The sequence below is a fragment of the Tripterygium wilfordii genome, chromosome 17 (assembly GCF_013401445.1).
Source record: "Tripterygium wilfordii isolate XIE 37 chromosome 17, ASM1340144v1, whole genome shotgun sequence".
In the NCBI taxonomy this organism is placed as follows: Eukaryota; Viridiplantae; Streptophyta; class Magnoliopsida; order Celastrales; family Celastraceae; genus Tripterygium; species Tripterygium wilfordii.
The window spans coordinates 2,422,318-2,438,456 of record NC_052248.1 but is presented as its reverse complement, the minus strand read 5'-3'; the positions used below and the strand labels follow the sequence as shown (position 1 = coordinate 2,438,456).

The 16,139-nt window shown below is 36.0% G+C and overlaps 1 protein-coding gene across 1 annotated transcript; it reads right to left on the bottom strand.

The window, feature by feature from the left end:
* Window positions 1–13,617: 13,617 nt before the first annotated feature.
* Window positions 13,618–15,291, bottom strand: LOC119983052 (phospholipase A(1) DAD1, chloroplastic-like). Its single transcript, XM_038826707.1, has one exon. It carries the CDS (start codon window positions 15,157–15,159, stop codon window positions 13,831–13,833), a length of 1,329 nt encoding a protein of 442 aa, XP_038682635.1. The 5' UTR covers window positions 15,160–15,291; the 3' UTR covers window positions 13,618–13,830.
* Window positions 15,292–16,139: the final 848 nt, after the last annotated feature.

Sequence of the window (16,139 nt, the reverse complement as noted above, 5' to 3'; positions counted from 1 at the left end):
TTTATACCTAAACGTTAACATGAATATTACGAGATTTTGTGGACAACGTGTCTCCTAACATGTGGGCGGTCAAAGTAATTGACAGCTTCGAAGACTCGTCTTGAATTTGAAACAAACAATCGCTCCCGACACCCTTTCGTTAAGGATTAATTAATGCTGGTGTTGGGAACATTATGTTTGGACATGTGGGTCCAAATGTTATCGGTTTGTCCACAAAATAAACTACAAGCCTCCTACATTTTAAAGCTAACGTTCATTTGTTGCCCTTAATTCACATTAAAGCATTTGATGCAAATTGTATAATATATTATACTCTATGTTCGCATCCAAAGATAAAATAATCCAATCTAAGGGTGACCGTAATGATACAAGTGATAGAAACGTACATTTTTTTTTGTAAGGCAGTGAGGAGTGGGTAGAGTTTTGATTAATATGGTGTTGTGTGGGATCTCATATCAATTAAGAAACGAATGAGCGGTTAGTAGATAAGAAGTTCCCACAACCCAATATATTACGATCGATTTTTTTGGTCTAAGCGAGGACGTTGGGCCTGGAGGAACAAATCCATGAATGTTTCGATTCAGAGCGGATAAAATCCTATTATTGTTGGGCTTGTGGGTTATATCGAATCTATCCAAAGTCCAAACCAACTTGTCGAAAAGTATAAAAAACCTTCATTATTGGTGCATTTATTGAGAGAAACTCTACAAAGATTATGGATTGTTAGTTGGGGTAGTCGTGGTTTGGTCACACTAAAAGTATGATAATGTAAATGAAGAGTGATTTGTTGTAGGAAGGGTTGCTTTGGGTATGTTTCAGTTCTCACACATAATTTTTTTAATCTGAAAAATTAACATGAATACAACTAGATTTTGTGGACACGTTTCTCCTAAAATGTGGGTGGTCAAAGTAATTGACAGCTTCGAAGACTCGTTTTGAATAATTTGAAACCAACATACTCCCCACACCTTTTAGTTAAGGATTAATTAATTAATTAATTAATGCTGGTCTTGGGAAGACTCCAGTAAAAGAAGATTTGGAAACCAAAAAAGAATTATGTATGTTTAGACAAGTGGAACCAAATGCTTTCAGTTTGTCCACAAAATAAACTACAAAGCCACCTACATTTTCAAACCCAACATTAATTTGTTGGCCTTAATTCACATTGTTAAGAAATTAGTGGAACAAAAAAGGAAATTCAGTGGTAACCGTGAATGCTTAAACGTGTGGTTAATTAGACGTGCCGATTAAAGAATTTTTTTTAGTACAGGGAAAGAGAATGGGAGAGATTTAAACTTGAGACCTCTATGAATATGAGATACAGTGGCGTACGCAGTATAGTGGGCCCGGCCCCGTCAGTTAATTTTTTTTATACTAAATGGACTCTTAATTCTCAACAAATTGATATTAGGGCCCCCAGAAAAAAAAAAAAAAAAGCCCCCAGTCCACCACATAGCTCATTAACTAAGTTTAATACTGTCAAAAAATAAGGCCTAACCCAACTTTCATTCAACCCAAATCCATAAATCCCAATAAATAAAACCTTCATTAGTCATTAGTCAATCTCTCGTTTAAAATATGAAAACTCATAAAGAATAATTATGATAAATTATAATATATTTTCTTATTGCTTTAAACTATTATTAATGTATTTTTATATTTACGGTTTATATTCGTAAGTTGACCGTATCATTTTTGTGCCTCCGGTGATTTCAATTCCTGAGTTCGTCACTGATGAGATACCACACATATTAGTGTTATCTGAGCTACTCGTGATTTTCCTCGTTTAAAATTTTAATCACTTCATCTTTGCCAATATGCAAATCATATTTGTTCATTGACTAAAAATATATTTTTTAAAAAAAATGGTTAAGAAACCTCACTAATGATCACTTGTAATAACAAGCTTGAGGATTGAGGGACTCGAGAAGTGGTAAAATTTTTTTTTTCAATTTGTTGTAGCTTATGACCAAAACAAATAGAGGTAACATAATATTCTTGATTGCTTATAAAAAAAAAAACATAATATTCTTGATTCGTGTGTTGTCTAAATTTTCAAAAACTTAAAAAGAGGGTAAAATGTTTATTGTCGGTGGACATAGAAAGATAAACGCCCGAAGACACATTTGGGCCGTACCTCTTTCAAGGCCCACAAATATATGACTTGAAAGTTGCCACTTGCCTCCGCCCATGAAGATTTGACTGGTCAGAAGTCAATGACACGTGGCATCATGATTTACATGACTTATATGTGTTACTTACTTTCCTCCTACCTATGATCAAACATAGAAGACTATGATATGGCAATGATAAAAAGTGTGAAAATATATCATATCATATAGCTAGAGACTACATTAGATAGACTATATATATATATATATATGTCATCAAAGAAAGTTTATGGTAAGAGAGGATTTGGTGCCCACACCACAGCCCACCATAGAGATTAGAGGAGTCATCGTTTGGCTAAAAAAAAGGTGCAGCCGTAGATAAAACACCACATGCATCCCTTTTGTTGGTGAAATATGATAGGAGAATGAAAAGCCCATGCATCTAACTCTCCACTTTATGTAATAGTTAGTTTCAAAGATATTCCAACTTCTTGTAATTATCATGTTTCTCACATGCATGATTCGACTTGTCCGACATTGTTTTGGGTTCCAAATGGGCTATTATATGTAGTCAAACATGTAATTATTGTTATAATTTAATAACCAAGATTTGCTCTTTGTCTTAGTTCAAATCTTAAGGAGTACTAGTATATTACTATATCAACAACTCTTCATTAATCTTGTAACCTTTTATGACATACCAATGGAATTCATATATATTAACAATAAGATTGAGCTTAAAGTCAAACTCACACTAGGATAGTCATGCAAGCTTGGGTAGCTAATACTTAAGCTAATAAACTTGCCGATATTTGGAATTCGACATCGAAAAGATTTGAGGATCCAATATCCTTTATAACGACAAACCTTCCCCATTCTACCAATAAGACCTTTTCTAATGGGCTCAAGTATCATTAAGTGAAATGGTTCAAAGAGGAACAAAGTTGTGGAGGCCCGACTAATCTGCACGAACCAGATAACTCAAAGCGGACAACATTGTTTACTACAAGAAAATAGCTAATTTGCAACATAATTTTCCTTCACAAATTAAGGGAATTCTCACTCACGGAGTGAGTGGGATGCGATTTTCAACAGCCGAAGCTAATAAACTCGAGTGTTTACTCCCAAAAATAAAAAAGATCCCAAAAGGTATCATCCCAAAAGCATCCTGACAGTGTATGAAACTCATCAATTGTATGTGATTTTCAAATGGGGTCCTCGCTATGATGTCATCATATCCAAATGAATGAGTGTCACACACTCCTAACTCCTGAGATACTTTTCGGATGATATTGTTGGGATGTGTATCACTTCTGGTTTACTTCAGATCACTCTCACTATACGTAGAAATTAATAATTCGAGTGTTTACTTCAGATCACTCTCAATATACGTACAAATATTGCCTGCCTTGGATTTTTTTGGGTCACGATCAGAAGTTGCATCAGATTAGTGTACAATATGTTAAATGACAAATGGATTTAATTTTAAATCACATGCATTAAAAAAAAAAGGAAAAGAAAAGCCGAAAACTCTACAGTTTATAGTTGCATGCCCACAGACCACAAAGACACAAAACAAAACAAAAGCCACTGTTTAATTACTATTGTTGAGTGTTTTTTGTGGGCGTATTTGTGATCGAGCCTTTGGTAAAGGACAATTGCACTTCTATACATATAGCACTAATTTGTGAAGAGTCCTTTTCCTGTCCTTCTCATCAATTGCGGCTGATTATCTATGGTTTGAGAAGACAAGTCAGTCAACTACCTGTTGTCCATATACTTACATGAGGTCAATATCATACAAGCTGCGGTTGCACATTATCTAAATGATGGTAAACGCCGGTGTTGCTTATGTTTGTGTTTGTGTGTGTTACTATGTACACTATATATGTATATGCTAATAATAATTTAATAAAAAATTTATATTTAACGATAACTATTGCGAATTTAAAATTGTAATATCATCTCATGCATCAAAAATGAACAAAAGACATATTTGATAACATGTCATGATCAACGTTCCTGCTAGTTTATCACATCTATAGAGTGTACCTTGATGTCCATAGAGTAAATGAAGCCGTTAAGCGAATTTAAGCGATATCCTTATTGAGAGAGATTCATCTTCTTTCTTGTGTGTTTATGACGGCTATGGAAGAATGACAATCTTGGAGAGTTGTAACTTTTCTATGGTGAGTTACAACTCCTCATGTATCTCTCTCAACTGCTCGTACTGCTCGTGGCAGTTGAGTTAATAGATGGGTTGGATTGACCCATTATTAGTGCCTGAAATCCGTGTCATCTAACAAAATTATCAATAACTATTACGACTAAATTAAATTAGGTCCTCAAAAAATTACATTATAAAGAAACTAACGAATGGAGACGTGGAGCTGAATAATAAAAAAAAACAGAAGTGATAGGGATCTCAGTAAAAAACATCTCAGTTATTTCAGTAGTGGATGTGTCACTCTCTTGTTCAATCACCAGGTTTTGTGGGTCCCCACACTTACATCAATCAATGGACAAGATCCACAACTAAGATAACTGATATGCTTTTTTATTGGGATATTTAACATTTTTATAAAAAAAAGTGTATTTGCTTTGCTTTGTGGGGCCCCCTTCCCCAAGCCAAACTTGGAACGCGGCTCGTTGAATTCACCGTGCGCAACCAAACGAAACGAAACGAGTCGTATAAACTAAACCAACCGATGGAATGTTCCTCAAGCTTTAAATAATATGCTCCACATTATTATGTGGGCCCATCGATAATCATCATTTTTGTGGGACCCAACTCCCAAACCACTCAGCCGTTTTTTTTTCTTCTGTTTTTTTTTCTTTTCTTTTCAGTTTACTCATCGTTGGTATCCAATCCCTGAATCCCAAACAAATCTCCACTCGCCACTTCTACTTTTCAGTGTCCACTCATCTTTCCTCATTTGATCCTTTGCGTCGACCGCCGACCACCGACCACCACCTTTATTACTGTTAACATCCTACTCCTATATGAATATTTCAACACTCATGCACTCCGTCAAAAGCATGAGCACAAGAGAGATGCTAGCTAGGGTTTAATACTTTAATTTTGTGAGTTAGGATTAGCTTTCGATTAATGGAATTACTACTATCAAGTGTATGACTTATTATTAATGAAAATACAACAAACTATTTACTTTCAATGCGTGGAGGTTATGTAGGTCATATATATAATATGATCACTATCTCAATAATAATATTACGTTAGAATATTGCACCAAAGATGTTGATCAGGAAGTACAATATCACTCTTAATTTGGAATAGGAAATAATTAATTAATTAATTTAATTACTCTCAAATACCAACACTTGGTAATCATTTTCAAATCCTGTTAAAGTAACACATTAGGTATTATGTGGGAATTCCTTACATTTAATAAGGATGACAAGCCCTCCCTCATTACACCAAGAAAAGATTTTCCCAACCCAAATGAGTTGGGCTTTGACCCATAAACTTCAACCCTTAGTAGTTAGGCAAAAGAGGAATAGAGTCGTGCGGATCCGATGTATCATTAAGAATCGGATAACCCAAAGTGAACGATATTGTTAATGTGTACGAGGATGTGGATTTACAACACATTTGTTGAGCTTTATTTCAAACAAGTTCATTACCCATTTTTGAACGCAAGTTCAACGATTTTTACATCATGTTTTCATCGTTATTATCATCCAAAGTTAGAATTAACTTAATTATTATGATAAATACACTTTTATTTGGATAAGATTTCGTGAGATATGATAAAAGGGGGAGTTAAATATACCTTTAGCGGGTCAACCGGAGTGGAGTCCTCGTCATCCTCATTGTTTTAAAGCTATGCATGTATTTATTTCCTTGTGAAACATGCATTATATCATTATATGCAGCCATCGATATGCAAAGTACGTACCCTTTTTAATTATGATGATTCGAGAAGAATCGCTCCAGGATTCTGATAGATTGGTTCGTAAATTGTAATCCAACCATAGAAATGGATTGTGGAAGAGCTCCTAACAAGTCTTTTGAGTGCGAGGACTCCAAAAACGGCTGTGTTTTGGTGGGTCCCATGAAGGCATTAAATAATGATTGGATATGATGCCGCCATGTGTACGGAAAATGTTTGATTGGGGTTTACGAACACATAAAACGACAAAAATGTGTTTCCGTCCAAGAAGTATTTATGACGCGTATGTTTGTTACACGTGCATTCAACGAGCCGCGTTATGCGCTTTTTCGTCACTCGGAGGTTCGGCTGGCTTGTTATGAAGCCGGCTTTCTATTGATTGGCTTCACTCATGAGTTTTTCCTTGCATCATTCTCACTAATGTTTACTTCTATCTTTGTTTTTTAACCATACATATCTATATATATATATCACCAATCCTTAGCTACGGGTGTAAAATAAGAGTATAAAATATGAATAACCTTTTTCACTATTGATTTAAATGAAAAGGACCCAAAACAATGGATCTTACTATTCATTTCACTTAAATCAATGAATGAAAAGGTGATATGCATTTTACATTCTTATATGAGAATACATATATATATATATATATATATATATGAGAATTCAATTGTCATATGTTTGGATGTCAAAATTTTTCTAAATACCTTTATGGTCGTATGGTATTAATTTATAGAAAGTACTCAAACTTGCATTGAGGCAAAGAGATTCACACACAACATTTCGGGTTTTGCTCCCCCACAAATTTTCCACTGCTATATCTCATGTATTTCGCATTCCTCTGAAAATTAATATTCCACATTGAATTGATAAAACCCAATCGAATAGTATCTAAATAAAAGTTTTACACATTTCACATAAGGACGCGTTATCTGGATTTATATTCAATGAAATCGTTCAATAATATGTAACTTTTTTAATGTACCTCCTAAAATGTGTGAAATAATCATATTCCCTTATATATAATATGTGTAACACCCGGATCGAGTGGAAGGGGCCACAAGTCTTTCAAGTGCAAGCTTGGTGATGCTAGACGAGTTATCGAGTGGTGAAGGCGAATTGGTTAAGTCTCTTGTCCCACATCACCCAGAAGAAGATGTGAAGTACAACATATAATAGGCTAAACTTTATTAACTAGTGACAAGCACTTTTCCTAGGTTCAAATTAATATAGGCTAGCATTGTGCCTGAGAAGAGAAAGTCGTGTGCGTCGGTATGGATTAGCCTCAAATGGACAAAGTGTTAGTAGTGGAGAGGAGCAGGGACTGTCATAATATCATCCATTCATTCTTCCATATTTAATGGAATTACCATGTGATGTTTTATCCACATCATATGACAAATTAAGTAGGTTCACCGCCGACTATGAGAATTGAGTGGACAAGTAACAATCCCAATCAAGTCAAAATCGATATAAACAAGTCAACACAATTGGTGGGTACTAAATCACTCCCTTACCACACACGTTAAGGAAAAAAGGGTCTTGATCGATCATTTCCCCTTTCACCGTTCTTGTTTCCTTTGTTGTTTTTTCGGTCACAAGATGGAACTTTCATGGAGGTTTGATCATGCCTTTAAGACTAGCTTGATAGCTACAGTCAAATATTGTACATTATGTGTGCTTTCCATGCTCTTGCATTTTTTTTCTTCATATGTTCATTTATACCCCCCAAGAAAGAAAAAACACTAATATATCTTTTGGGCTTAGAATGAGTACGCACCTTGCGGCAATGTATAAATATATACACAAAATAATGTTTCTTTAATTTTTTTTGGGAGAATTATATTTGTGCTCAAATTGGCAAATCTAGCTACTATTAATGTTGAGATGGATGCATACGATTTTCATACGGACCACATGAGATATGTGGGGCCCATGATTTTACATGAATCTTATGCGCGTTCATCTCAACATTTGGGATAACTGAGACAAAAAAACATTGGATACTTAGTATTTTTCTCGTTTTTTAATATTGATTTTGAAAATTAAAAAATAGTTACTTTAATGTTGAGATGGATGCATACGATTTTCATATGGACCATGTGAGATATGTGGGACTCACGATTTTACATGAATCATATGCATCCATCCCAGCATTTGGGATAATTGAGACAAAAAAAATTGGATACTTAGTATTTTTCGCATTTTTTTAATATTGATTTTGAAAATTAAAAAATAGTTACTTTAACAAAAATAAGTAATGTACACGATTTTATATGAAAAATTGACAAGGTGATGAAAAATTTACAAAAACTTTTTTATTTTTATTTCTGTTGTTTATATGAATGTAATATTAGTTATGTAGTCGGTGCAGTACAAGCTCTAAATTCAACCCATTTTGCTTAACCACCACTAATTTTCCCTCCTATCATGTGGTATTATAACAAATCGTAGAACACAAGTATAGAAATTGGGGGACAGCTTGATGGATTAATTAATTGTGTTACTCGTGAGTGTCTTGACCTTTAAAGGAAGATAGATATATGCACCGCCCTGATCAATTTGATAAACATATTTGGATCAACGGCCTCATGACCCATCAACATATATATTAGTACACTACATATATTAGAAGCTCCAACACGTATAAGGGTTAATTAATACAATCCCACATCGTTTAGATGAGGAAGGGAAATGTATAATATAAGTGAGCCTAAAGTTTTTAACTAGTAACAATCGATTTTTTTGAGTCTCATGTGGATTTCGGCTCAAAGTGCACAAACCGTTACTAGTGTGAAGGGGGTGAGTTCCTAATATGGGATTAGGCCAAGCGGAAAGGGCTATCTAGACAAAGATGTTAAAGTCCCGAGGTTTAGAGTGAAGTCGTGGTGGGCACTGACTTTTGAAGCGTGATGGTATGGTATGATATGATATGGGAATAAAATGTAGAATATAAGAGAGCCTAAAATTTATAATTAGTAACAATCGGTTTTCTGGACTTAATATGGGAAGGATGAAACCGTGTGAGTTTTGATCCAAAGCGGTCAAATTATTGTTAGTGTGGATAGGCGGATTCCTAATACTTTCATGGAATTAAACAAAGTTTGGTTGCCGTGACAGTGAAGATCTATTGACCAAGTATTTGTCACGATTGGTCGGTCTTTGAAGCCGCAAATTGTATATATGTTTTCCGACAGGGGCTAGATAAGATTTTGCTGGTTAAATTTCAATCAAGTTATGTACAGCTATTGTTTGACCGAGAAGCTCAGGTCATTGCTTGGGCAGTTGGGCTAGCTTGCTGTTTTCTTCAGTGGTTCCCCCTATACGTACCAAGCAAGAAATAAATAAATAAATATATATATATATATATATATATATATATAAAAAGATATACCTTGGTTATATTTCATCTCTTCAACAAGTTTAGTAATGAGCATAACAGCCCTATTGTTCCGATGGAGAGAAGAACCTATGATTAGCTTTTCGGGAAATTTCCAAACGAACAATTTCAACGAAATCTTTCAATTTCTTATTTTACTATGTTCAACTCTATGTATTCCTCTATCCGTAGAGTACATTGAATGTACAGAAATGGCTATAACAGAGTTTCTACGTTTTGTGCAACAGCCCTTCCTATCTGATAGAAAAGGATCCCATGATCCTGAACCGATCTTACCTGGGATCGCAAATCCCAAGTTTGTCTATGAAGAGCAGATCTAATTATATTAGTGTCTATAATTGATTTCTTATGTGTAATACTAATCGATAGGGCCTCATTGGTAAGTGCTACAAGATCTCGTACATTGGAACCCATAGTTATGGACCCGAATCCATTAGTATGGAACATTTTCTTTTCCAAGTGAAATCCCCGAGTATAGGAAAGAGTGAAAAAGTGCTTTTGTTGTTGTGGAATAAGAAGCCTTCGTATCTTAATGACGTAAGGCAGAGTTTGGTTTTTTGGGGGTGATAGTGGAAAAGTTGACAGATAAGTCACCCTTACTGCCACTCTACAGAACCGTACATGAGATTTTCACCTCCTACGGCTCCTCGTTCAATTCTTTCAAAGTCATTGGATCCTTTTACTCGTTCGAGAATCTCCTTCCTTCTTCCACTCCGTCTCGAAGAGTAACTAGGCCCAATTCAGTCACGTTTTCATGTTCCAATTGAACACTTTCCTTTTTTGATTATTCTCAAAGGAGAAGATTATTCTTTTTACCAAACATATGTGGATCCAACCACGATCTTATAATAAGAACAAGAGGTCTTTCTCCTTTGCCCCTCATTCTTCGAGAATCAGAAAGATCCTTTTCAGGTTTGAATTTGTTCATTTTGAATCTGGGCTCTTCTACTTCATTTTGATTTATTTAGTTTTTTATTCTTTTTTTCCCCTCTCTTTATATGTGAATTATCTCCTGAGCTCTTAAAATGAGTACCTAAATTTTAGGATTCATTTTTAAGGTTCAAAATATTTTTGAAAAATCTGAAAAAAAAATATTTGTCTTTTGATCGGTTTTACGAACTCAACGATATATTTTTTTGTTTGAAATAAAAATAAAATGCAACCTGAAAAGTATATGAAATGTCTTTTATTTTATATTCAATGATCCAGAATTATCATGCACTTTTTATGTTGAATTTGATTTTTGTTTCAAATAAAAAATATGTCGTTGGCTCGTAAGATCGATCAAAATACAAATATATTTTTTTTCAAATTTTAAAAAAAGTGTTTTGATCCCTAAAAGTTAGGAGCTCATTTTAAGATCTCATGAGAGAATATATATATATATATATATATATATATATATATATATATTATGATTGATTATATCGTTTAATTACTTTCCACATATATGACTATGAAGAATTATAAACTAATGCGTCAAACCATGACTACGTGTGTGAACAAAAAATACCAAAAGAAGGGAATGGTTTTACTTGTACAACTAATATTCCATGAGTTTTACGACGAAGTTTTTTTTTCTTGCTGGTAGAAGACCACCGACTTGGGACCATCAGCTAAGAGTACAATCCAAAGACGTTTTTCGACCATGCACTCGTGTATCTGTCATGGTTACATTCATGTTCATGGTATCCATGCTTATATCAAAGTAATTGATGGATGTATAATTCCACGTTCATTGGAACACCCAACCGAGTATGGTTTATAAACTCAAGTTCACTCCTTAACAATTAACTAGGCCTTTTCCCTGACTTGGTGAGTTGGGCTTAGCCCACTTTCGGGGCTTGGGAGAAACAAAACCTTATCAGCCCGATGTATATATGAGAACATATAAACTCAAAGCGGACAATATAATTGGTTGTATGTTGGGAGTGGATTTATGTCATATATATAGATATCTATGAAGGTGTATATGTATTCTTGGCGTTTATTTCGTTAAATATAAATTCATGCATGCATGGAAACGTTCTTGAAGGGTACCCTAAATAATTAATGGTGAGAATATATATATATATATATATATATTTAAAGAATGTTTTGTACTTAAATCACTATAGGGTCTAGAGTCTATGCAACCACATGGATGATAACCTAATGGCGAATCTATCTAGGGCCGAACCATATGAATTTGGAATGTCCTAAATCTGATTTTCACTGGGAATAACACCTTTGTGGTCACTCGTTTATCTATAGCCCAACTTACCTTATTTTCATATGAGAAATTTTCGACATTCACGAGTTTAACGACATGAGTTTAGATCCATATATAATGTTCAAATGGTAAATTTGTATTGTGTCCACGGTTTTAAAAAAGAAGAAGTATAGAGTTTATAGACTAATCACGTATGTAATTAACTATACCTATCATCATCACCTAATGTTGATGGATGGACCCACGTTAGGCTTATTCATCTATCACCACTAGCTATTTAGTTAAGATGATTTAACGCTAATTAATAGATGTGGACATGTGGTATATTTACATAACAAAATGCTTTACATTTAAGTAGCTTATCAAAAACCAAACATTGTTAGCGAACTCATAATGCGTGACCTTCCCTTGACGTTCACATTGTGCATGAAAAACAAGGATTGGCGTAGCCGTCAAGATTTGTATGATCGATATTGACTATAAAATCTGTGTGAAGCTGATTATGAATGACCCAATGGATGGATATTTTGACCCATGACTCTTTTATAAGTAAAATTCACATTGCTCTTGCATAACTCAACTAAATGGTTTATAAGTAAAGTCCAACTCCTCCCACATCGTATACACGTTTTTTGGGTCTAACTACCAATGACGACAACCTATGAAGAACAAAATCATATGGACCCATGACTCAAAGCGGACAATATCTTTGATGTGTTTGGCCTAAAAAAATTTCTAACAGACAAAGACTTGGAAAGTTTGAGCTTGCTTGTTTCAAGTCTGAACATGTATAATTGAAGAAAACGTAGGCTGGAATTGTGAGATTAGAATATGTTAATTTCTATAAGTCAATACATTTGGGACATGCATATCAACTCGATCTTTTTTTCATTCATTGATTCAAAGAATTAGAATATTGTGTGTGTATCACATCGAGAATTTCTTAGCTTCTTTAAGGAATGTCAAATTTTTGCTTTGTGCAGAGAAAATTTCATACATTATATATTAATCAACGCTGTTTCATCTAAAATTTGCCACAAATGGACTTCAATTTGTTGACTAAACTGAAACTGCTGGATGGCTAGGTTAGTGTGAGTTGGAAACAATAGTTGACGTTAATAGCAATAAAATCTTAGACTTTCAAAAGTTAGATATATTCTTTTCTTATTTTATTAAGACTTAAAGTATGTGGCTTCATAGCAAACCAGTTGGTGGTTGAACGACCAATGGTTAGGATGTAATGTACGGGACAACCCACTCATTAAGGTATGAGTTTAAGTCCTGCTCCCTCTCAATTCCCCTCGAATAATAATTTAAAAAAAAAAATTGTGTGGCTTTATAAATGTAAAATACAACTTTTTGGAAACAGACGGGTGTATCGAAAAAGAATAATACTACATACTCTGAATTTATTACCTCCATTTTACCCAAATTCTATACGACTCATTTAACACGTAACACCTTGATCAGAAACCAATGATGAATTGAGTATGGTCGGCGCTTCGATTGATGCCATTGGTAGACGTGGATCGAAGAACATTCAGAAAAACCGACCCAAATCCCGGGGTTTAGTGTTGTTCAAACTAGGTCTACCAATGGCATATGTTGGCGTATGCCAAAGCAATGGCAACAAACGTAATAATAGTCGGTGCTTAGGTAATTGTCGTAGTTTCCACGTCCTCCCCACGTGATATTGTCATCTCCCAAACTCCAAGATAAAAACAACAAAGGCCTTTTTCACAATGATACCCCCAAACCGGCCCCACCATCCACGTATCTACTCATTTATATACATACGCGGTTTTTTTTTAAATGGAAAAGAGAGATAATATGTGGGGGTTTTTTTTTAACACGGACAGGAGAAATTCTAACCCTAATCATTAGGATGATTGATAAACATCAATCTTACCACTTTAATTAGTGGCTTGGGTGTATCGGCTTTTCTTTTTGTAATATATATATATATATATATTAATATTTTCATAACAATGAAGAAAATCCAATTAAACTAATATTTTCTTGGACACCTGTCACACCTTTGCAATTGGCAGGAAGGCATTGACTTCCTCTATCTACAATAGAGTGAGTTGTTGTCAACCGTACAATACAAAAAATGTACGGAACGAAATAATCTCAATGTACAAAGTTGTCTGACCTGACTCTGAACCCTAGATAGCTATTGGCTAGTTCTCATTTGATATTGAGGACACCTTGGACGGTGTCCCTAAAAGGACACGTGGAACTCACAAATCCATTTACTAAATGAAGGTAGGTCTTCAGCTCGTGACATGTGGCGACGTTCACGCTTTTCAGGTGCGGTGAGTCTTTGCTTCTCAGCCGAAGCTCTCTTCCAACCTCGGCATACACCCACTGTGTGTCCTCCACCCGTTTTCGGATCCAGCTGGGAAGCCCTGTCACGTGTACGTCTCTATTTTTTGACATGTCGTCGTCGATCACGAACCCAGGAACTTTAGTTATGAGATCGTCGTCGTTCACTATTCGTAGAACTTTTGTGCCTTGTTTCTCTAATTGACGCCTGAAGCAACGGTTTCCTACACGTGGACCGCCGAAGGAGATGACAGTTACGAGAGGCGCACGTTTGAATTCAGTCTTGATATCATGCGCCGCGAGTGTCGCGAGAGCAGCTCCGAGACTATGGCCGGTAATAGTTATACTGAGAGGCTCATTGCCGTAGGATTGGAGAAGACGCTTAATTTCATCGCGGACAAGGTCTCTTAAACTCGGAGACGTGGCTGTGCTGGAGTTGTACAGGCTGAGGAACCCACTTTCCACCATTGGGCCGGGCTGCCCGGAGGAAGATTGGGCATTTTCGTGGACTGGGCTGAGAGTAGCGCGGATATTCTCGAGCCACTCGAGACCCGTAGCGGTGCCACGGAAGGCGATCACGACGTCTCTCCGGCCCAGCCTTGCAATTTCGTTCTTGTCCTGACATACTGCCACGTAGCCAATCCAGCTAGACTGAGTTGCCACCCAGCTGGGAGCCTTGTCGACCCAACGTGGCAATTGAATCCCGGATGTCGCGCGAAGATTTCTAGTGATTCGGTAACCGGTTTGAGGCAAACCGGACCGGTCCAACAATGAACTTTTAGGGAACCGGCAGGTGGCGTAGGTAGGAGAAGAAGGATCAAAGTCAAAGGATTTATAAGCCGCTTCAACGAATTCTCCATACCGTAAGATCTCGCCACGTAATCTTTCATCGAGCGGGTCAAGTAATCCGTCCCAATTACGGATACCTTGATACTCCTTCCACCTCTGGCCGAGTTTGACGGTTCGGGGAGTGATCGGGTAATGCTCAACCGGGTCGAGAAATCGTTCCCAATTCTTAACTTGCTTGTTGAAGTCGATCAACGTCTTCTCGCCGAGTCTTGGTGTTGCAGTGAGAGTGCAACAAGTGCGGGATGTCTGGTTTATTTTTTGTGTGATTATGGAGTGACCGTTGAGATTATTCGGAGTGATTGAGACTGTGGACGGCCTTGCAAATCCGGCGGCGAGCTTCATTTTTCTGGGTTCCTATCTCTCTGCAGACTCTGGCTGAAGAGAGCCAGAGAGAATTAAGTAGAGTCTACTTTGAAAAGGCCTTTTGGGAATTGTGGAAATGAGTAGTAGTGTAGATAGAGAAAGGAGTGGAGATCAAGTGATGGGAATGAGATGTACTTGGCCGCGTCCATGGGGGCTTTTATAAGTGCAAAAAGTTCACAGAGGAGAGAGAGAGAATGACAATTGATATGAGAGAAGAAAAAGCAACGTTCATATCAGCAAAGAGAGAGAGGAAATAAAAAGGTAAGCTTTGATGAAAATAGAAAGTAATGATATTTTTATGACGCTAGAGAGAGAGGGAGAGAGAGACTGTGTGGTCTCAACTCTGAATACCTTTTGTGATTTCTTACTCACTTTTTTTTTGTGTATTATATCATTAAATTCGTCAAATTAATTCATTTTTTCTTTCATATTTTTCAATATATGGGAATGACTTTTCGTAGTGTGTAAAAGTAGTAGCCATTAAAAAAAAAAGGTATGTCAGTGGAAGGTGGGGGAACGGATACGGTTGTTGGAGACAAGATTTTATAACTGGAAAAACTTTCCTAAAACAATACCTCGTTATCTAGATCACATGAAAACAATCCAATCTAAAATAGGCAAATTTACTGAGGATAAGTCATTTCAATTGAATAAATAAGTTCTACTCACTACATTATCACTTTTTTTTAAATTGAAAATTCCAAAACCCCACGAAACAATTATGTCAACTCTAAATTTGGGTCATCAACTTAGATCGCTCTACGCTGACGACGGTTTAGATCAGGGCAAACTCTTTGTTGTGGGAAGAAACTCTATGAACTTTGAGCTTTTTTATAGGCCTTTTAGAGGCTCTGCAAGTCAGCACCATAATTAAAATGCTTATGATGCTTTCTTCGGACCACAAATCCAGTCAAACCCCAAGGGTTTGACTTTGGCCGGAATTACACGTACTTTAGTTA

Excerpts from the sequence above, each read along its gene's own strand:
- LOC119983052 (XM_038826707.1), bottom strand. The coding sequence starts at position 15,159 with ATGAAGCTCGCCGCCGGATTTGCAAGGCCGTCCACAGTCTCAATCACT.